General features: G+C 42.2%; 1 protein-coding gene and 1 long non-coding RNA gene across 2 annotated transcripts in view; one reads left to right on the top strand and one right to left on the bottom strand.

The window, feature by feature from the left end:
* Window positions 1–4,286: 4,286 nt before the first annotated feature.
* On the bottom strand, window positions 4,287–15,969 carry LOC135328283 (uncharacterized). The gene is made up of 2 exons (XR_010389098.1): window positions 15,771–15,969; window positions 4,287–4,693 (listed from the first exon to the last, which is right to left on the bottom strand). It is a non-coding gene; the product is annotated as an uncharacterized LOC135328283 (long non-coding RNA).
* Window positions 15,672–24,013, top strand: part of NWD2 (NACHT and WD repeat domain containing 2) — a 55,823-nt gene continuing 47,481 nt past the window's right edge. Inside the window, exon 1 of the mRNA XM_064511324.1 lies at window positions 15,672–15,822. Within this exon, the coding sequence (XP_064367394.1) occupies window positions 15,672–15,822 (151 nt within the window). The remainder of the gene's footprint in view (window positions 15,823–24,013) is intronic.

Below are 24,013 nucleotides of genomic sequence, written 5' to 3'. Positions count from 1 at the left end.
GGAATGGATGTTGTCAATCAGTTTGGACTGGCCCTGTGTGTATATCTGTGTGCCTATGTGTATGTCATAAATGTGTGTGTGTATACGATTGCTGGTGTATGTGTGTTTCTGTGATATGTAGACTGTATAGCTACGGATAAATATTACTAAATAGAGATATTATATGTAGGCACTATACGTAGGCATGTCTGTTTAACTGTGGACATTTACATAGTGCTCATCACTTAGTAGGTTTATCATCACAACTGTAAGCAGAGAAAAAGAATAAGATGAGAATGCACATACCTGGGTTGAATGGAAGTATCTTTACATAAGTCTTCATTACAAGTGACTTCATTATCATGAAGAGTGTAACGGGGGAAACTAACATTAAACAAGTAAAAGGTGCTGAGCATACGGAAGAAAATACATTCCATCAAAAATTGATTATCTAGCAGTACAGAGAAATTGGAGCAGCAGATTAAACTATTTCCTGGTAACTTTATTTCTGATCTTTCAATTGCACAGGAATTCAAATGTTGCAATTTAAATAATCAGCAATAACTCAAACTAATATTATTTCTTTTCTGACTACTGAAAATATATGAATCTCATGGTCTTTGTGCCTTTCTGCTGATTCAGGATATTTTCTTGTCCCCTGTTTTCTGGAAATTAAAACTGAAAAAGGTTCTAGTAGCAGACTCTGTTCTGCGCTTTTAGTTAGGTCTACACTGGCAAGTAGTGAGAACCAAAAGAAGTGGGTCTATACAGTAAAAACTATTGATATGGAGGACTTGATATCAACAGTACACACATATTAGGATTTGGTATTTCACCTCAGACTATCTCCGGTCTGGCCCCATGGACTGATTGCCACAGCTGGAGCACTCAGGTGTACTCCCAAAGCTTGTTTGTCTGTTTAGTATCACCTGAAAGGAATCCAGTTACTGCACTCCAAGACTACTGTATGATGCAAGCCAAAATGCAGTACGTTGGGACAACTGGGACAGTTGCCTCAAAAGTTCACTTCAATCCAAAGAAAAACACTAATGTGGATGCACCCATTGTCACATACTGGTGGCCGCCCTTTTGTTGCTGACACTTCTGGGTTACAAAATCAATCTGCACCACAGAGGAAAAGGCAAGTCTGTTCCTCAGTATCCACTAATTCGTTAACTATAACATGACTGCTTATTTGCATGGGAAAGCAGGGGAGACGGGACCAAAAAATAGGCATGTAAATATCCATTAAGACACTAACTAAATTATAGCATAGGCATGATGGCAAATTAATTCACATCTAAGAAAATTACAGTTAATTAAACCTAAACCTATTTATCTGAATATATACACAATTAAATTTCTATGACTAAGAAAAAAAATATCTCCATTAATCAGCCCAGTGCTTCCTGAAAACACAGCAAGACCCTGAAATTTAATAGCTGTAATGTGCCACTTATTTCTGTATTACTGCAAAATGTTACCGGAGCTCTTAAGTAAAACGTTCAGAAGTAGATAGCTTCACGCATTTGACTGTGATACCTAATTAGGTTTCTGAGTAATATTTGGATTTTACCATTGCCAGACATTTCCAGCAATATTTTCTCTTAACAGTCATAGTATCATTACCTTGCAGGCTGAGCACAGCCAGTTATTTGCTCAATGGATCATTTGGCAGTGAGCTTTTAATTTCTGAACGGTTCAGCTGGCCACCTCCTCTGGACATCAACAAGCAACCTCTGTGACATCCTTAATACAAAGAGCAAAACTTTAATTCATTCCTAAATACAGGCCACCCACACGTCAAGAAGCCTCTTTGCTATTGGCTTCTCAAAATGCTGCCAACCTGTGATCACTTGCCAAATAGGTCCATAGAGGCTGATAAAATTAGCAATGCAAATAAGCTCAGCACATTTAGGCACATAATGTTTTAACACCTGAAGTTTGTGTCTTCAAAGAAAAATGTTCAATCTGAAAAGTTCAGTTTCGATTTCATACCAGAAAACAAAAAGTAGAAAAAAGAACACTCTTAATGGAAACACACCGTCCCGGGAAGCAGGTCTGTGAAAAAATCAGTACTTGTATAAGAGACTCTGCTCCTCAAGGGAACCATAAAGTGGAAATCGCCTAGGAGGTGCCATGGTAACTTGTAATGCCTGTCTGCTCTCACTGATTCAATACCACAGGATGAACTTAGCACTGTATGTGGATCGAAATGCTATTTTCCAGGTGAAAAGCTAAATGATGTTTTAGGCACTTGTGTTACGAGAGTACCAAAAGCAATCACCTCAAGAGCAGATTTAAGTCCGCTGTCCTGGTCAAACTCTAACGTGGTAGATTAGATTGTTTCAGTTTCTTTAATTAAATTCTTTCTTGAGAATCAGAGCCATTGAAATCTGTAAGGAGATATAGCAGTACCTGGAGGTAACCCAGTTCTGCCTATCCAGGGACTCATGCTCACATTTTCCTCGTGGTCTCTAATGTTTTCATTATCCCTGCAAGGTAAAGAGGTACTACAGCTTGTCTCATAGCTTACAAATAAAGAAATGAGGTGTAGGGACTTACTGCTAAAGCTACTGTTAAATCCTCAGCCACAGCCTTGACTCCCTGGCTCCTGAACATCCAGGGGGAGAACTATTTTCTTAGGTAGGGGACTCACAGAAGCCATAAGGCTGAGTAGTATGTGACCTAAATTAGCAAATATGAAATTAAGGATTAAGCAATAGCCAAAGAAGGATCATGATCACCTGGCATTATGTCCCTAAATATCTCTGTCAGTCTGGCACTAAATGACTTGCTTAGTCATCGCACAGGAAAATTTTGATGGGCCTGGAAATTTAATGGAAGTCTCCTTTCACCCTGACCACCCTTCATTCAGGAAACTATTCTCTCAGTGAGCTGAAGAAAATATGTAATATATATTTGGGCCAAAGTAAATTTTTAAAAAGAAATCTATTTTAATTAGTTACACATTCTTACACACCATAACACTTTTCAACATGCAGTAACAAACTGAAACCTGAATAGTACAAAAGTACGAAGCCACAAAAATTACTGCAGGTGTGAGAATCTGTAACGTGACTATACTCAACGACTGCTCAGAGCAGACCATGCCACACTTTACGCTAAGTAGCAAAAATAGCCAACAATCCTAGCCAACCCGAGCAATTTGTTTAACTCCTTGTCCATGAGCAAGATACAGTCAAGAAGGAAGCTGAGGGCTTCAACCCAGCTTTAGCAGTGCTCAGTCTCCTGCTGAAATCAACAGGATTTCTCATGTCATCAGCAGAAGGCACTTTTCCTAACCCTGCATGATTTTTATGTCTTTTCATGAATAAAGGAACTTTGGGGGGAGTGATAAAATGCTGTCATTTCTTTCTTTTTTTTTTAATCAGAGAAAAAGTAAGAACTGAACTTGAGTTTCAATCACTTCTATTAAGATTCAGGAGTTTGGGGTGAAGTTCCCAGGTGTCCCCCAAACATGCCTGAACGATCACTTGGCATTTCCAGGCTTCACTTCTGTCAAGAGAAGAGTGCTGCAAAAAAGCCAATAAATAACCAGTTCTTGCACTCCTAGTGGCAGAACAGCTGTATTTCTGAAAAGAAGGGAATTTACTATTTTTGGTTTTTTGCAAGTTGTTTGACACTTTAAAGCAAGGCTTTTATTCACAGAATCACCTTTATAAAAGATTTAAAGCTGTCCAACTGGTTCAAGCTGGCAGCCGGACAAACAGAAAGAAACAGCATTTCTTTGAAGACCACCAGCCAAATGTCTCGTGCAGGGAAACTAAAAAAGGAGTGACTGCACCCATCAGACAGCTCAGCCAATATAAAATGCTATTAATAAATCACACATCTCAGATTTTGCACTCTTATCTGCTAGCAGAATACTTGAGAAAGAGAGTTAGAGGTTGTGCCTAGAGTAAGCAGACAGTGAATGTCAGAGCACTTGTCTCCCTGGCCAGTATCTGCTACTGCTCCCATGCAGCCCAAACGTGTGGATTTTCTTCACAAGAAAAACAATGTGCAAGAGAGGCTGGTACATCATCTCACCGTGATAGGGCTTTTGATACAACCATGAGCATATATACATGGGAGCGAAAAAGCATTTTTGGATCTGCTGGTTTAAACGCACCCACGTTGATGAAAGGCCAGATTCTAATGCCATTCTTCACAACAAGTAATACCTAACTCAGCAAAGAGACTTACTGAATTATTTAAATGGCTTACCAAATATGGTTGACTGCCAAGAATGAGTCTAAATTATTCTTGCTTCTGTAGAAAAAACATTCACTCAACAAAAGCAATGACCCACATGACAGATTTTATTTGGGAATAGTGATTACTTCAAAGTAAAGTTAACCCTCAGATGATGATAGTTGTCTTCACGATTCTTCAGCGAATGCTCTTACATTCAGGCTGCCTCAGGGCCTTCATAACACTTCAGAGCACAGCACTGTACAACTGTGGCACAGCGATGGTTGCAAAACATGTCCACGACAGCATTTGGTGATAGCGTACTGCATGCTCCATCAGCTTACAGAAATCGGCATTAGATACAGTAGACTAGAGACAGAAATCCACGGCCATCATTTCTGCAGTAGAACAACTGGACTCATGCAGAGAAACTCCCTTTTTCTCTCCGTGCTTGTCTCCCAGATTAAGGACTTTTTCTGGATTCGGAACAGATGGAGAACTTTTCCTCCTGCAGTATCTGTTCAAGATCAGAATGAAAAATAATGACACATACCAAATAAGACAAAAAAAAATGACAGCTGCTTTTGTAGAGCACCTGCAGGTAAAACAAAGCTTTGCAAGTCTTTTTTTTTTTTTCCTTCCCTAGCAGTGAATAGACAAATCAGTGTTGCTATTATAATCCCACTCCCCTGGGTCTTCTTATGTCTAAAATAAACTTGCCATGCCAATAAATCCTACAAAATCGCATTAACAGTGGGGTGTAAATGCATCCACTTTCTATTAGCACAGACAAATCAGAGAGTGGTAATTTTAATTTCCATGTAACGTGCACAAATAAATATATATAGTTGTACATAATTAGATTGCTAGGCTTTATTCACCAGCAAACTTGCAGCGAGGATATTTTGACTTTTCTGTTTAAAGTTTAACTACCCCATGTGCAGCGGGGGTGGTTCACGGGGAGGAGGGAAACGTGCCGGACCGTGCAGGCGGAGGGCCCTCCCAGGCCCGCTGCGGGCGGTGGTGCACCCCGCTTCAGCCTCTCCCTCACCGCTGCTGCCAGCACAGCCCCGCGGTTACTCGCCATAGCAATCTCTGCAGAAGGGGCTCACGGAGGAGCATCTCAGCCTTCTGGCCCTCCTCCTCTCCTACGTGCTGGTTTTTCTTGGGGTTTAATCTCCTCGGAGGGTGTAACGTGTGTGCTCTTGGCCAGGCCGGGCCAGGCTGGGCTGCAGCGTGGCAGGGCCAAGCGCCGGCGCCTCGGCAGGCAGCAGCTCCCGGGCAGGGCTGGGCCCCGGTCGCGGCCTCCCCCCGCGGGGCGCCCGGGAGCCTCTGCACTCCAACAGCCCGGCTGACTCGGGGCGCACAGGCTCCTGTGCTGAGGAAATGAGGTGCATCAACATGAAAACACGGTGCTTCCACTACCAGAGCTAGCTGAGCTGATGATGGCTCTGGAGTGTCCTCACTACACTGTTCTCACTTTTTCCTGAATTAGGAATATCCACCTCAAAGGGCTCCATGTTGGCTGGACACAGAAACTGCACGGTTTGAACGAGAAGAGGCAAGAGCCAAGTGGAGAGCGGGCACACATAAGGGGGCAGGAAGAAGAGGCAAAGACAAAACTGAAATTTGAGGACAGGTACAGAAACTGGAACGGGGAGGAACAGGGGATATTGCACCAAAAAGGCTCAGAGTGAAAGACAGAAAAGCAAAGAGGGCAGAGGAAGGAGTGCCATCAGGAGGGGAAGGGCTGAAGGCAGAGGGAGAACAGGGGAGAGGATGAGCTAAGCAGTGACGACTGCTAGGAAGCTGCAGGACAGAAGAGCTACAAGGGACGGGGTGGCCAAAGAGATGAGGACAAGGCAGAAAAACCTGAGAGACATTGAGATAGGACAAAAAGCACATAAGGGGACACTAGGCCTGGCAGATAAAAGAGACCAGAACAAAAAAGGTGGTGGTCAGCTGGAAAACAGAGGTGAAAAGACAAACATATTGGATAAGAACCTGGGAAAGGGATAAAAGGACTGGATAAGACAAGCTGTATGGAATAAAGAAATAGAGAGTGGAGTAGGAAAGTCCCTAGGGAAGGAAAATAAGTGGAAAGACTGTGATGGGTGCTGGGAAGGGAAACTATAGCTTATTGAATAGGGTGTTAAAAATACATGGGAGCATACATGATGGAGAGCCATGGGGAAGCAAGAGTGAGCGCAAGAGCAGATTTAAAGGCAGGAGACTAAAGAGATCAAACTTGGGAAGAATGTACAGAAAAAGAAAGTGCTCAGCAGAGCACAATGCCAAGTTTCCTTACTCTCCATTTCTGTGAAATCAGAAAATCTGTGAAACTACCCAGCACCATCTCACAAACTTTCAAGCTCTCAACCAGCTAATGACTAGCTGCAGCTTACAACAATTAATGCACCAGCTCAAGTGGCAGAGATTGGTGCTGTGACTCTGCTGATAAATGCTGTGCGATTCAGGTGACTTCATAAAAGGGCATTTCTGACTTCCCAGAACCAAGGAACTCACACTTCCTAACTGCATTTATTGACTATTATCTACGTTGCTAAGTGACATATGCAGAAGTTAGGATATGCCAGGATTAAGGTTACCACTGCAGGCTTAATTTGATCCACATGTGCAAAAGCATAGTGATAAGAATTTAGTAACATGATAATATGCTTTCTCTCCTTACCTCCTCAACAAGCTCCTATCTATATTGTTGTAACTACAGATAACCTTTATAGATGATGCAGGAATGTAAAACAAAGCAGACTACTGTCAGAGGACCCTGATTTATTCTTAGCTGAGGTTAGGAGGTGTAAGAATGAGGCAAGGAATTACAGGAGAAAAACAGATCATCTCATGGCTAGAAAAGGGCGTGCTGCTAGGGGAGGAGGGAAGGGAACTGGTTTCTATCCTTGCTTCCACTATAGATTTCCTAAGATGCTAATCAAGTCATCTGAATGTTTCATGGATGGTTATTAATTGTGGGTTCTTTGTTTTCTGGCCCGATGCCTTGAAAGTCTAGAGTGTAAAATGCACATATACTGAACACTCAGCTACAAGTGAAGCTGATAAACATTGCTTCTTGTACTTGCTATATAGTACCAGTTACTTCAGAAAAAGTAGTCCTTGGTATCTCAGAGAGGGCATCCAAAATTAACAGATACTTTGGTTTTAATTTTCCTGTGCTTCAGCAGAATGCGTGCTTCAGGAATGAAACTTTCTCTGGCCTGGGTGTTATGAAAATAAACACAGATTTTGGAAGTGCTTAGATACTGTCTCCGGAAATGATAAAGAAGCACTGAGGAGAAAAAGACTGCTTCTGTCTTCAAACAGGGTCTGAACTAGCAACTGTGTCATTGAACACACACTGAATGACATTGAATACTGTGCATTAAGTGAGCACCTCTCTTTGATGCATTGAGTTATATCAAAGGATGATGAAATAGAGTATTGGGTCAGTTAATTAAAGATTACTATAATGTATATGTGCAACAGGGTAAATTTTAAAGCTATATGGGCAAAGTCAAATGACTGACTTTGCAATCTTAATGTTAGGTATTCCCTGCATGAAATTAGCAATCCATATATCCTTGCGTGTGTGTGCACGTGTGTATGTGTACGTGTGCATGGGGAGGGTAACTCTATGTATGTGCAAGAGACAGACAGAAAGAGAATGCTAATTCTGTATGAGGGAACAAGTTTCACTTCAGGCTTCCAGCAGAAAGACAAGAATAATTTCCATGCCTTCATCATGTTATTTTAGCTGCAAAGAACCTTTCAATGAAGTATGACAGATAAAAAATAAAGATGTGATGTAGCTACTTCCCATAATATTTTAAGAGAAAAGGCTGTATTTGCTTTTCTAGAATGCAAAGGAAACAGAGAACTTCTAAAGAATCTCCCCCCCCCCCCAAAAAAAAAAAACCCAAACCCCTTTCATTTCAAGTCTTTCCAGACCACTGTCTTTACGGGAGTTAAGGCAGATCCTTGGTGGTGTAGTTTTCTGAAGACACAGTAGCATACCTTGTGCCAATGCCAGCTGGCAAACAAGACTGGGACTTGGAGGTGACAACAAGGTACTCCATGCCTACATAGCCACCAAACTAGCCAGCTTGGAGGTATTATCCACCCTGTTTTACTTGAAATATAAATTAACCTGTATATTATATGTATAATTGTATTGCTTGACAGCTCCTGAAAACAATGAGTGCTCTTCTGCCTCTATATTTCGGAATCTCATTTCAAGTAAGAGTGCCTTCCTTAGCTCCCTTGAAAGCAATGTGGTTTGGAGGCTTAACTATGGTAAGAACACAGAGAGCTTTACTAACAGCATAACGATGGCATCCAAGGAAATATACAGGAAACTGTGCTTTAGAAAAAATAAGAGGGCTCTCCGTCTCTTCAACTATGGGATAACTATGGGATACACAGCCTCCTCTGTCCCACAGGCAGAATTTAATCTGTTGCTGGAATTCCCAAGGATTTCCACTGGCAAACCCCACTTCTGGTGCAAATCTCACTTCTGTAAGTGACTTCCTATTGGACTTGACTCCACACATTTTCTATTCCCAGAGCTGCCAGTCTCTGACCTGCTCCTAATTCCTTTTTTAACACTCACTTTCTTGCAGGAAACTTAAATCCACCATCTATAATGTTTTCCAAAATGGCTTCTTCTACTCCAATAAAAGTAAGTCTGTTTTAAGAAAGATAGGAAGAAAATATCCACCCTGAAGCCTGCAGGTTCTGAGACTCTCTATACTCCTTCAGTCCAGTCAATGACAAAACTCCCACTGCATTCAAAAAATCAGGAGCTCCTAGTTTCTACTGAAGTTCAGGATAGCTACTTTTGTACCTAGATAGGTAGGTATATAGAGACTTTCACAACGAAATCAAAAGCTTCTTGTATTACATATGCCATATGCTTATTTGAGTAGTCACCACTGACATGAAGTTTTGTATCCTTAGAGCTACAAGTAGATGACCTTCCACAAACACTCCCAAAATCCAAATTTATTCACAGAAAAATAAGCCCAGAGGAAATATCATTGGAGCTACATCATCTATAAAATCCATCTGCTTTTGAGCAGAAAATCATTTATAACATGCAGTTCATACTGTATATTTGAAAGTAAAATATCAAAATAGAAAAAAATAGACCTTTTTTTAAATGGAGATGTTACCAGGAATTCATTACAGACTCACAATACAGGAAAAAATTATTGCTAGATTAAGAAACGCATAAACTCAGACTTGTCCTTATTTTACAAAACCCAAAGCCTATCTAGTTTAGCACCCTCTTTTGGATGTATTAAACCAGGTGTTTCAGAGAAAGTGTAACAAGTGTAATTCCACTAGGCCGATGCAGGATAATCTCCCTCCCATACATCTCCTCTCGATCTGTGATTGAATGAAGTTGCAAAGTCTAATAAAATCGAGTATGCCTTGCAAATTCATATTACTACTTATGATTATTCTGGATTCTTTTTTTAAAAATCCATATACGTTTCCCATCTTGTTACTAAGGATCGTGATCGGTGGTGACTGACCCACCGATGCTTTCAGTGTATGCTCATGGATGATATGATAAATCTTCTAACTGTGAACCTAATGTGAACAAAGACAGTGTCATTTAACAAACCTTGCAGTCTGCTCACAAAATTTTGCTACTCCCAATCTCTCTCCTGAAGAGCAGCAGAGCAAAGTTACATTACCCTGGACATCTTCACTGTTCCTATTCATAACCCTGTTGTCAGTGAGGCTGACAAGGCTGGTGTCAATTCCTTTAATCAGCAACCTATTCACCAGCATGGAAGAGATACACCCCAAAAGCCTAGAGGTCTCAGAGCACAAGAACTGAGAGAAGAAAGGGAAGGAAAAAAAATTTTTAGCATTCAAGACTGGGTGGAGAATGGAAGTCTAAATCAGGTAGGAGTAACTCAGAGCCCTGAAATGGCTATAAAAGATACAGATTCTTATAGGACCCAGGGCCAGTACCTGTATAAGATTTGCAGCAACATGTCTTATTTCTTGCATTTGGTTTCTTGATATAAATATAAGCCCAGTAAGACTAGGCAGCTTGTCATTCCTCATTTGCAAGGATAATAATAGAAGGGTTTTTTTTAGTGAAGCACGAATTCTATGAGCTCTCCAGTCCCAGCACATCTGCCCCTGCTCTCCTGCCAGTGCAACCACCCTTGCAAAAATAATACAGTGCTCTCAAGGAAAAGGAGCTGAGAAGAAATACAGAAAGTTTTTCCCCTCAGTTTCAGCTGCAGAAATTGGGGCAGAGACAAGAACAAATGGATGGGATATTCAAACAACAGGACCCTTTCATGGTTCCTGTGGTAAGGAACTTGCTCCATCTCAGCAGCTCGGGGAGAATGATGCCTGGGGCACACACCTAGCCTTCATTAAACTGGCAGAAACAGGCACAGAGTCATAGGGTCTCTCTCTTGCTTGAAACATGATTTTAGTCTGTCACTCTAGGCAACTGCCTGCTTCACCTGCTCCTAAAACTGGGCCAGCCTGCTATGCAGCTGCAAAAATCACAGTACTTTAAGGTAGTATTCAATAAAGAAATCTAACTCCACATAAGAGACTTTTGGCTTCTCCGTGAAAGGGAAGCGCCAGCCAGTTTGATCTTTGACTGGATCTTCAATTTTGCCTTCCCAACTGCTGCAAATAGCTAGCATTTTGGAAAAAAAGATAACAGGAAGGCTAAACATGCAGCCCCTTACAGAATCAGGCCCTAAATACCTTAGGAGAACTGACTGGTTTTTTAAGTAGCTTGGTTTTACCTCGGTGTCTGTATTTTCATGTAGGACAAAACACTTTACTTGAAAGATATCATAAAAAACTCAGACATTATTAGCCTATTACATATATATGGGATAGGATTTCCAAAAATGTTAACTTAACTAAAAAGTGTCTCACTTCAGCCCTCACTTCAGCAAAATCAACGAAAACACCTCCACTGATTTCAGTGAGATTGAATTAGACCATTGCTGAACACTTTTGAAAACCACATAACATATCTCTGTATTGAAGCACATATGCACAGGAACATGAGTTTAGCTTGCAGTTGGAATAAATGTTTTGCCTAGGTAAATTTGTCTCATAACACTGCCTGTAATGTATCACTCAGGTTATTTCCCAAGATCTTCAGACTATTATAGCTGATCTACAGTCTTCATTTTTATACAAAACTGAACTCAGAATGAGTATCTCAGTAAGCTGTTTGTAAACTCCAAACCCTTATTCATGCTGGTTTTAAGCCAAACAATTTTGTGCATTTTTTATTGATCTCCATGGATTTGGATCAGGACTACTGAGCTATACTTTACACCTACAGTAGTCTTACCATCTCCTTTGGGTCTGCTCAAGAAGTAAAGCACTATTAAGTATGAATTACAGCAGGATCAAGCCATCAGGAAACAGAATAACTTGAGTATACTCAAGTGTTTTACCAAGGGATGCAGTCTGTATCTTTATTTAAATGTATTTGTACTTGAAGCAATTAAGGCCAGAATGATAACCAAGAAACATTTGGGTAGGTGGGGAAAAAAGGCATACCGAATGCACGTCTAACAACTCTGCTAACTTGCTGATTGTGTTTTTTCAGGATCAAGCTACTAGTCATAGATCTTTACATGAAATCTCTTGCAGAACTACAGATCTGTTTTTATTTCTGTCCAGCACAATAGTGTATTTTTCATTAACTTTAATGACAGACACTAAAAATGTGCTCCAAAATCCAGCAGAGTCAGTGGGAAAGTTTGGGGTCAGGCCTTTAGGCAATACTTTGCAATCGTTTCTATTGAGTGGGAAGCCGTGCTCAGACAGGCAGCTTCCACACAAGTAGTTTGGGACTCAAATATAGAGACTGACTCTCAAACCTGCTTTGTAACCAGGTATGCTTTGCTACGTGACAAAATTTACAAAATCTGTTATTCATTCAATGTGAAATTTATGCTCCATAATGAACACAGCAGTATCCTCTTTATAATTCGTATTTGAATTTACACGACATTCTTTGATATTGTTTTTCCTTTTGTTGAATTAACAAATGAAAAATTGTATTATTTAAGGAAAGCTACCAAATAATCTCCAAACTGAGTTAACCCAGAGTGCTTTCATACTGATAAAGTCTCAGGTAAAGCCATAAATTAGTTTCTCTGTAATCATTTCTTTATCCTCTTCACTTCAGCCTCCTTTCACTTCATTCCCCATGTAATATATTCACAGGAGCTTAATCTAAAGATGTTGACTCCCAAATGCAGGCAGATTGAAGCCTACCACTCCATGGCATCACTCCACCTCAGTTTTCACAGAGGTGGCAGCTACCATGACAGGAAAGGCTGAGTCATGCATAAAGGCAAGCCAGTTTACAGACCAAAATGGTAATATAGATCAGCACAGATTCTGCATTGCATAACGGTAGTCTGCAAACTGCAAGAACTAGCTGCTTCATATGCAATGCAACTATCCCTGTCACAAGAGCACTAACATCCAGGCAACAGACAGGGTGTACAGTTGGAAATGATAAGCCTGGCCCCATTTTATTCAGCCTGGGTTCTTGAGACAATATATTCAGTTAAAAGCTGATGTTATTGTCAACGCTGTCAAAGACAAAATTCCAAAAGAATTCAAATGCAGGTTTTGAATCTAGTAAAAATGACTGCCAAAAAGAGTCATAAAGCACCCTCTATTATGGCTGGAGTGGCAAAGGGGTAGATCAATGAGCCTAATTTTCCGAAGAAGCTGTCTGAGAAATTTGTTGATCAGAGTTCTTAGGCAGCAGTAATATAAAGCGAGAATCTCTGCATCCTCATCAGGAGCTGCTTCCACAGCTGAATTCATATGTAAGCACTGCCTAGTACTTTATGCTGGAGGAGAAAATGAGACAGTCCAGCTGAGAGTTAGTCCCAGGAAAGTATATAACATGCAGTCCAGCCTACACTATAAATCATTTCCTTCATGCATTCATTAGCTGTCTGCAACCTCAAGGAGCTGCTTTGCAGCTCTGTATTAGAGAAATGACCTGCTAGTGACACAAGGCAGAAAAAGGTGCATCTGAGCCACTGCTAAACACTGAGTATACAAAGGGTAAGTGTGGAGGATTATCTGGAGGAAAACGGACATGTGAGCAATCCAGCCCTAATGCTAATAGCAAGAGTGTTAAAGTAGGTTTTGTGGCCTACCGGTAAGGTTACTAGAGGGCATGCAATGTGGTGAGAAACTGTCCTTGGAACGAGAAAAACAACTCCCAGATGTTCAGTGAGAAACTTACCGGCTTAGGGGAGTTTCTTTGCCTCCTTGTGGACAGTACATGCTATCCAATCATATACTGTTTAGATGCACGTGCTAAATGAACATGTACCAATCACTGTATAGTTTGATTCACGGGAGCACTGTTAAGGCATATAAAAGACGCTATTCGGGCTTAATAAAGTGTCAGCATTTAATCATATTGATTGGCGTGCTGTCCGTTTATCTCCCGCAGGTAAGTAAAGTCCACAGGAGACCAATAGTTTTGTAAACAGTGATATACATGCAGCCTCATTTCCTAGGGAATCGCATATCACCACTGCTGGACTTTCAAACTGAATTATATCAAAGCTTCCATACAAGCTTGCCTTATATAACACAGTGGAGAACCCATGGAGAAGAGAAATATGCATGCCTATCATGAAAGGTTTCCGGTGAGATCTGCCCCTTATTGGACACTAGAGAATACTACAGGAAGAGAAATTTTGATTGAAATGGGTATTTTCCAATTTCTAGGCATTCTAGGCCCTGAAATTTTTCCCATGACAGTGGCACAACTTCTCTGTCCAGTGTTGACATTTCAATATTAATGGTTGAATGTACGCTGCATACTTTTCCTCCTTGCAGATAAGCTCCCTCTCCCCCGCCCAGCTATTTTCACAGAGCTTATAGGAATGTAACATCTTTGAGAACTGCTATTTTAAAATCTGCCCCGCTGTTACGTTTGGTTGAAATTGGCTCAAAATTTACAGGGTACAGGACTGACAAAGTGATAGGAGGCAAACAACAACAAAATTCCTCTCTTATACCCACATGCAAATACACATGGGATGCAATTTTGCATATGCCTTATTTCTTCAGGACACCAAAAAAAAATCCTGCTCAGCAACGCTTCAGCAACCCATCTGGCTGTCACCTTTGTTCCTGAAACAGAGCTGAGCAGTCTGCTTTTGCCTACTCCAGTAGCTTAAGCACCCTGACAGCCAGCTCAGCCGCCCCTCTTGCTGACCTGCCCGCTACGGTGGGGAGCTTCCAGCAGGGACCACACCAGGACAGGCTGCTCGAAGGACCGGGGAAAGGAAAGCTCTTAAATACTGTCCAGCATTTACTCGTGTGCACAATCGGCTTGTTTTATATACATTGCATATAGTGTATTAGATATTCGATATGTGACTATAACACACAGACTAGGTTTGTATGACATTTCGTGTACGAAACGGCCTCTGCAAGCACTGCCGGCATCGCCAGCCTTTCCAAAACGCAGGAACACCTTCAAACCCCTCCGGCGAAGTCGGCGGCGCCCTCCCCGAAGGCATTCCCGGGCCGAGCGGCCCTGACGCCCCGCGCCCCCCCGGTCCCTCCCCCGCTGCGCCGCCGGGTCCCCGCCTGTCCCTGTGCCCCCCCGCGAGGTTTGCAGCCTCCGCTGCTCGCGCAGGGCCCGCTGGCGCCGGGGCCGCCCGCGGGGGGCCGCCCGCCGCCCCCGCCCGCCCCGGCGCACGGCGGAGGCGCCGCCCGGCCCCGCCGCCCTCCTGAATATTTCATAGGCGCTGCCCGACGGGATGCCCGCAAATGCCGGCTGCAAGGGGCTGCTTCCCGACAGCGGCTCTGCTCGCTTCCGTCCTCCCGCACTCTTCAACCCGGAGCTTTGCATTTATTCCGATAAATAAATAACTGATTAAAAAAGAAGGAAAGGGGAAGAGAAGCAGCAGGCGCATCTCTCCTTTGTATCTGAGCAGGTGGCGACTGCAGAACAAAACACGCGAAAGGTCTCTGAACTCTTCCGAGCCCGCAGGATGAGCCGGGAGCCGCTTTCCTATAAAAATCCGGTCCCGGCGCCGTGAAGCCCTTGGCGGAGGAAGGCGCCGTCATCGCCGCCGCAGACGTCCCTGCTTGGCCCTCGGCAGCTCCGTGCGCGGAGGGAGCGCGGCGCTAAGCGAAGCCTCGCGGCTCCAGCCCCGGCCGCGGCGGGAAGGGCTCCGCGGGCGCCGCGACGCCTCCGCGCCTGGCGCAGCCCCGCCGCAAACTTTCTTCCCGCGCCCTCCGCCGCCGCCGGGCGCGGACGCAGCCCCGGCCCCAGCCGCGCCGCCGAGGGCGCAGCGCGCGCGGCAGCCGGGCGGCGGGTCCGCATGGGCGCGGCGGCGAGCGGCGCGGCGGCGGCGGGCCGGCGGCTGCCCTGAGGGGCGGCGCGGCGCGGCGGCCGGCCGCGGGCATCGCCGTGCGGCATGTGGCCGGCCGGGGCGGGCGGGCGGCCGCCCTGCCCGCGGGACGCGGCGCTGCGGCGGGCGGCTTTCTCCGGCAACCTCCCGGCGCTGCCGTCTCACCTGGTGCCGAGCGGCAGGAGCGTCCGCGTCTTCATCAGCGCCAACCCCGAAGGTAACCGGCCCCTTCCCTCCCCGCGCCCCTCGGCCCGGCCTCGCGTCGCCCGCAGCGGCCGCGCCGCGCCCGGGGCCCCGCCGGGTGCCGCCCGCCGCCGGGCGGGGCGGGGCGGTGCGGGGCCCGGCAGCTGCCGCCCGCCGGAGGAGAGGCGCCGCGCGGCCTCCCGAGGCGCTGCCTGGCGCCGGTGCCCGCGGACCTGGCGGCGCGGTGGGAGCGGCGCTGCGCTGCGCTCGCCGGCGGTGTGTTTGCGGGGAGCCGTTTTGGGGTGCTGCGGGCTAAAACAAATGTGACCCCCACCCCCCATCATACTGCACTTTGAGGGAAGCGTTCGCTAAAGCCGGGAGTTTTAGTTCGGTCAGGTCGGGATCGCAGACTCTGTGCTTGAGATAATTAAGCAACCCGCTGCTTACAAACTATTTTTAAATTTGCCTTTCGATCCGAGGAATTGGCATACACGCAGGAGGTGTCACTCCCACCCGTAAGATTTATTTAAGTCGTTTAAGCGTGTTCTCACTTGGAGCAAGGAAATAATAAACTAGGCGTTCGCACTTGTGTCATTTCTAGTCTGTAAGAAGGAGCCCACCGTATTCACAGGTCTCGCTTGCACTGCCGCCTTCCCCCCAGCGCTCCCACCTCAACAATGCTGTCACCTTTTTGTGCAAACATCAGAGATCTGAAAATCATGCTTAAAATGACAGAATAGGTTGAGTCTTAAAACTGTCTTCGCCCAGATACGTACATGACTATGAGTAATAGCACTCACAGGCAAAAAGGCAGGCGTAGCACGAGCCTGGAGAGCTCTCACATGGCCAGGTCTTCCCAGCCGTTCTGAGCACGAGCCGGCTTTCAGCTCTCAGGTCTGCCACTTCACTTGAAAAAAATATATATATATATTTTCTTTAGAAGCAGGCATTTAAAATGTTCCTGGCTTATTGCTCCAAGCTAAGCAAATGCATAAATAGTGATAATCTGAAAGATGTTTACTTTGCCCTGGAAGCAAATTAATGTGAATTTTTAGGAGATAAAGCTCTTCCTTGGAAATAGATTTCTATCAGTATCACCTGAACTGTGGAGCTACTTATGCCTCCACATGAATGCCATCAGGTTAATTTGGTATGTTGATAGATATTTACTCAAATAAAGAACACTGAACTCATTCTAGAAGTTGGGCTTTAAAGCCATATATATCCATTTGCAGGCTTTCACCTTACATTGTTATTTCAAAATTTCAGTCTTAAAAACACACTACAATGAAGCAAATAATTTGGTCCTCTTAGAATTGTTTACTTTAGTTTCTTTGTAGGATCAGAAGACCACAATGATTAACACTTGCTTCTTACTTCCAAGATTTTATTTGCAACATACTCCTACTTTTAGTGTCAGACCAAAACTTCAAACTGGCTACAGATTTTGAGTATCAGAATGAGCTACCTAAAAATCACTGGTGGCTACTGAACATTTAGAGGCTCTAAATTATCCTGATAAACAGTTACGACTGTATTTATCAGTGACATCATTGGCACAGTAGTAATAACTGCATGTGGCATTAAATACATATATGCATATATATGTATTAAAAATGTACTGATGAGAAAACTAGCCTACGCTGGGATTTAGATATCATCTAGAAAGCTACTTAGAAATAAAAAACAATCTGTGCAAAGCATCTAGACGAGTTAAAGGGGCAAGAATTCTGGAAAAAAATGTGTATTCTTCCTACTTAAACTATTTAGTGTGTTTAAGCCCTCAACCACAGTTTGTATTTGCATGATCTGGGCCTTTGTTACTAATCTTCAGCATACTAATACAACTGATACCTGTTTTTGGTGCTGAGTGTTACTGAAAGGGGCTGTGGGTCCTCCAACTTGCTTTGGCAGAACTGAGTACCAAGGCGCTGTATTGCGTGTGCTTCAGGACTACACTGTCAAAGAAGTTCAGGGTTTTTAGTTATGTCTGCAACATAAAGTACATGAGATCAAACATATTCAGATAGCTGAAGATGACTGGAGCTTTGGAAACATTAAAGTTGCTTTTTTATTTGAATATAACTGTTTTCCAGTTTCAGTAGGTGTAAGTAATGAGGCATCTTTAATGCATTTTAGCTAAGAGAGATGGAAAATTTTGCTTTAGATAAATTATCAGTTTTCTCAAGATATTTTTGTTGCTGCAAGTGATAAGTAAAGTATGTTATATTCTGCTGATTTTAGTAAGTGCCTTTACTGCTTCAAGCAGAAATCTGTGGACTATAATAGTATAAATAATAACAGTTTCTCTAAATGTCTACCGATATATGTCAATCAATAGCACCTATTTAGATTTCTTCCATTAACATGCTCTTCATATTAAATATAACAGGTATAAACTGTCATACTGATCTATGACATTAGTGTTTTATAGATTAAGAAGACTCGGATGATTCTTGGCACTACTTTAAGCAGAAAATTATTTGAGTTTCAAAGTCTGCTATTTCAAGAAACTACATGATGTTATAAGGTGGTATTACAAGTCCGAGTTGAAACTGATGCTTTAGTAAGAGTTGGTAATTTGTCTTTTGAAAATGAAACCCTGTGAATTGGAACATACGTTCAAAATTGTGACAATGTAAAATTCTCTTGGCTCTTCTGAAAGCAGGGAAGTTACCCTTGGCTAGGTCTAGTTACAGTGGTATTATTGTTTCCATCACTGAAGACATTGATCATTTTTACAGGTGCCTTTCGTGTCTGGCAAGGCTGTAATTTAGCAGAGCCAAATGAATGCACTGAAGAGGGATGTCTGTAAAATGAAGCCCTACACAGGTGGTTCCACTGAAGACAGGATGATAATACCTTTATTATACCTTTATATAGCAGTCGAGTGGGTTCTGACATGGGTGGCATGAGCCAGTGTTACCTGAAAGTGTAAGCAAGGCTTAGATTCCATTTAGCACTTCTCTGAGCTTCTTCACAGGATAAAGATGCTCATTTTTCCGTCCATTATATGAGCTAAATACTGCTCTTTCTTCTCAGTGCATCACCTCTGAAAACTTCCTGAGTTCCAACACGATTTCCTTTTTACTGGATCTTGATAGTAAATACTTAGAAGGCAGGTTTTTGGACATTCAGAACATTTCTGTTGTATAAACAGGAACAATTATGATGAAATCATGAGCAACCTTTGTTTTAAAAGCCCTTTTTAAAGCAGAAAAGCTATCTTCTTTGAGTTTTGTTCCTCCAATAGTGACTTAAAGTTCCAAATATTAAAACTATTTGTAAAATTGCAAGGATAATCAGAGATTGCCGTAGCTGTTTTGTGCTCCCAAAACTAGCCCATGATCCAAAAAAGTCCTCCAATGTTTACCTGTTTGCTGACAAGCTTTGCTAGATAGATACCTACTGAACTTGGTTACTTTGTCTAGAAAATAAGTTCTCTGCTAAAATGGGATGATAACAGTAAATTGCATACTTTTGTTAGGATTGTTATAATCACTAACAAGGATACTGAAATCCAACTTATTTTAAAATCTATATAATACTAGTTTTGGCGTGATTAATAATCTTAATTAAGAAACCCTATGTGTGCATGGGGGAGTATAATACAAAGATCTAATAGAAGATACTACTGATTATACCACCACTTCAGTGCCTCCGTTTTGCAAACACAGTATGAATCTAAACTGTACAGTTGAAACTTTATCAATGTCACTTTAGACTGCTCAAGTGAGATTTCCTTGTGTAAACTATTGAGTGGGCTTGGGTTTTCTTTAATTATTCTACAGCTTTTCAACTTCTTATCTTTCATTGACATACATAATCTAGAACGTTACATTGATTTGTAAAACATTCAGTTCTAATACAGTACAAATGTTTGGTGCCCAGTTTACATATATGCTGATGATACATAAAGCCAAATTCATACATGCGTTTAGTTTTCTTGATTAGATAAGGATTATTCCTATAAAAGTAGAGGTGGGTCTTAGTGTATGTGTTTGGAGTTATTTTTCTAGGCTGCTATGCAGAAGTTACATGTATTTATTTTTATGCCTGTTCATGTACATGTGAAAGGAAAAAGTAAAATGATATGCATTTGTATATGCATTTGTAGTTTATTGCTACTGAACATAAGGGTGGGTAACTCAGATGAAGAATTATACTTGCTTGAATTGTGTAATTGCTGTATGTGGTGAGAGAAAGGTATAACTTTACATTCTGTAGCAGATTTGGGGTGTATGTATTTTACTTGTTGTTTCTCTTAAGGAAAATAGCATTGAGGCAATGCTAATTTGGAAGAATAAATAATAAAAAGCTGGAATAAGGCTTAGTTAACTATGGTCCGTTTTGTCCTGCCCCAAAATACCATATGGTGTCTCTACTTAGATACATTGCTTGAAGGTCTTTATAAAGACAATTTTATGTAATCTGGGTGGAATTTATTCCTTAGCTAAAGGAAAACACAGATGTTCAAGTGTACGAAATTGCAAGGGAGGTGTTGCGGAGATGTGGAGACAAATAACTTCAGAACTTTTTTTATGCTAAGTGTTAGCTGTGGTTACCTAACTTTGTACCTATTTATGTTTTTACATGACACTCATCACTGTAGTGTTTAAAAGGTACAAAACAAGCTATACTTGAAAAAGAACAACTCAGTAGTTTCAGAGACAAAGTTGAGTATGTCAGCTGAGTTTGAGAGAGCAACATGGTTCAAATATCTTTTTTTTTTTTTTTTTTTTTTTTTTTTTTTTTTTTTTCCCCTTTGGTGTGGTCCTTAATTTGAAATACTGCTGTTTCACAAAGGCCAGATGTCAAAGATACTTGCAGCTTATTCGGCTTTGGAAAGAAGCTTGCCATTTTCAGTGCCTTGGTGTGAAGTTTTCTCTTGGGCCGCAGCACCAATGCAGCTTTCCTGTCAGTGTGGGGAAGAAGGAGGCGAGATCTGAATGATGATGTGAAGCAAGACCTGAATGCTGTGCAGACCTCCTTGCCACTGTAGCACCAAGTCTCACATAGGCTTTACCTCTGCTATAAGGCAGGGCAGGTAGATGTAAACCACAACCAGTACAGAGTGTTTTTTGCTGAGCAAATCCTCAAGCATTTGTTCCCTTTAGAAGAACTGATCACTCAGGCCAGGAAGGACACTGAGTTGGATTGAAGTTTGTTCTACAGAACAGCAGTGAATCTACTGCATGAAAAGAGCTGCTTCATGACCTGCTGTGCTCTTCCTGGGTCCTTGGCTTGTGCAGCTTGGGGCTAGGGCTCCGGATTTGCACTGCACGCACCGACTGTGTGAGGGGAATCATGAAGAAGCTTGGAAGCTTTTGTTTAATTCATACACAAAATGGCTCAGCAGATTTTTCATTCATGTGCTCACAGGGCAGGATGTGCGCTTGGTGAACAAGCAGTAAAATCAAGAGGTTTTTTGATAAAACAGCAAACTGTTTAGTTTGTTGGTTTTGTTCTCCCTTCTTCATTTTTAGAAATAAGCAAAATTACCTGAAAGCCAGTCATTTTCCTATTAAGCAGCATCCAGAATTATCAGCTCTGAAAGTTTGGATCAAGTATTTACCCTGTCTACTTAAAAACCTGTACTCAGATATAATCCTGAAGACACATATTTTTTATTTTTGTATATATAATATATGTGCATGTGTATATATGTATACACATATATTAAAAAAGACGTATGTGTATACACACACATCTGTATATACACACACACAAACGCACTTGCATTTTATGTATTATTTACATATGTATAAAACTCAAGTCACACTTCTGTAGACAATTTTCAAACCTGCTGTTAGGGTTTCTTGTGAGAACTGAGTGTTTATGTTCAGAGAGCATTATTCAAAGTTGTACTTGTAGCATTGCTGAAAAACAGTCTACGCCCATAAAATTGTAGTAGAAGTTCAAACTTTTGCTAAATGTAGAGATGTTCAAGTTCTAGGCTCTGTTTAGCACTATTGTAAAAGTAAGCCCTTACAGAGGAGTTCGGATTTTTATTCAGTAGTAACTTGTAATTGTTCAGGATTGTATGGATCTGCAGCAGTTCATACCCATTTTGACAGTTCTGAAGAAAGAGTAATACAATGGAGCAGAATCTGTACTTTCTTCTCTTGGTTACCATTGTAATTTTGCAAGTATTGCTTTATCTTTTCAGGTGTATTTGCATACTTGACTGATTCCATATATTTTGGGCTGTCTTTATGTAACATATATGTGCATGCATCTCTATTACATGAGAAATACAGTGCAGAAATATGTGTCAGGATGCACATAGGGCACTGGAGTCTGCCCTGTTCTTGTGCAAAAAGCTTACCCTTTTAATGACACATGAAGAGGAGTTTGAGGCTCCTGTTTGCCTGGCACAATTTCTAAGTACAGTGAGGGAGTATGAAAAACATGCAAATTCCATGTGATATTAATACCTCAAGTGATATGCTAGATGATGTACAAGAGCAGTGTTGAATCGAGTTTGTATTGTAAATCATTCCTTCAGCAAGGTATGAGACCTAGCTTGAAATACGAAGCAGCCGTGTACAGGGAGCATTGCGGTGCCTTTCCCTGTTCAGCGTGGAGGAGCTGCTTTCCCCACGTGGTCGGGGCGGCGGGGTGACCTCTCAGCTGAGCAACAGTTGCTGTGCAGCAGACTAACACAGATGTCTAGGCTGCGTTTCAAGGAGACAGCATGTATTCTGTGGTAGAGTAGCAGAGCCTACTGCTTGAATCGCTCAAACAAATTTCGTTTGTCATAGTACTTGCATAAAATCAGTGAATAGCAAAGGGTGTGTAACTTGGTGTCCTGCCTAAAGCTTATGCAGTGAAACAACTCCTTTTAATAACTTTACACATATGTCTATGTGGAGGTGTGTGTGTGTTCACAGGTGTGTAAACGTACAAGACAAAATCCTATATTAGCTTTTAAGTCTTGTTTGAAGAATTTTAAAATGTTTATCGTGGAAAGAGATCTTTAGATCAAGGGGCTACTGCACTTCTGTTTCTAGATATGTGAGTAATACCAGAATGGCAATTTCTTTGAGTTTTCAGCTGCTGAAATAGTATTTTGAGGTGATATACTTTCAGGCTGCCTTAATATATTAGCAATATTTAGCCACCAGTAATGGAAGGTTTTGATAAACTGAAGGTAGTAGATATAATGTAGTTGTAGGTAGTCATGTGTAAGGAATACAGAGAAATCTGACAATTTTTTAATACAGGCAGTGCTGTTCAAGGCAACTACTTTATCCCCTTGCTGCAATTTTAATTAAAGGAGGATAATAATAGATAGAATTAGAGGACCCAGTTTAATTATAGTTATACCAGTGCAACTCTAGAATAACTCCATTGGCCTGATTCTACTTTCATTAATTTAGGTTTTATATCACAGAGATGTCTTTACCATCAAAACATTGAGTCAGAAGGGGAGCAGGCCTAAATCCCTGGTCGCTGAAACCAGGGAGTGTAGCAAGGTAGAGATGAGGTGGCTGTGAGCCAGTGCAGAGCACTGTGTGTGTGCCACTGCAGCATGCCAGCAGGAGATACACCATGTGCCACTCCTGTAAGCCACCCCATCACCCTCATCATTATATGTCTGCCTCTGTACCTGGCCTGTTCTCAAACCCCCTCTATGAGCGTCTGCTGATGCCCATTACTGGAGACAAGATACAGTGCCTGAGAGACTGTAGGTCTGACCACCTATAGTCAGTCTTGTGTGGAAGCTGCATATGGAGGATGAAGTCATCTCTACAGGCCAGGTTTATCAGGCTGTTCAAAATATACCTGGTGCCAGAAGCTGGAAAGACTATAGGCAATGGCAGGACTTCCATATTGGACTTTATCCAGAGCCATGCTGTTGCTAAGTATCAGTCATGGAGACCGATCAAATAGGTAAACACATCAGATTTCAAATTGTCGGAGGCTTAAGAATATTATTCTACAAACTTCGCATTTGAGGTCGTACAGCTGCTGTCTTCAGCTTGGTAACGCCTGTCTGTGCTATGATTAAACACTCTAAAATGTGAATAGAGTCCAGTTCGCTATACTAGCAATTGCCCACTTTCACAGTCTCAGCTGTGCTTTTATAAATCTCCACCTTTGCCTTCCAATTCTGTTATCCTTGCTGAATCAGATATCCTTGCTAAGACATGGAGTTACTAGAGTGTGTGAATGATACTTAGCAATACCACTTGTAAAATTATTATTTGGAGTCTCTCTAA

The sequence above is a fragment of the Dromaius novaehollandiae genome, chromosome 4, assembly GCF_036370855.1.
Source record: "Dromaius novaehollandiae isolate bDroNov1 chromosome 4, bDroNov1.hap1, whole genome shotgun sequence".
Taxonomy (NCBI): Eukaryota; Metazoa; Chordata; class Aves; order Casuariiformes; family Dromaiidae; genus Dromaius; species Dromaius novaehollandiae.
The sequence above is the reverse complement of the archived record's forward strand: the minus strand, read 5'-3'. Positions and strand labels throughout refer to the sequence as shown.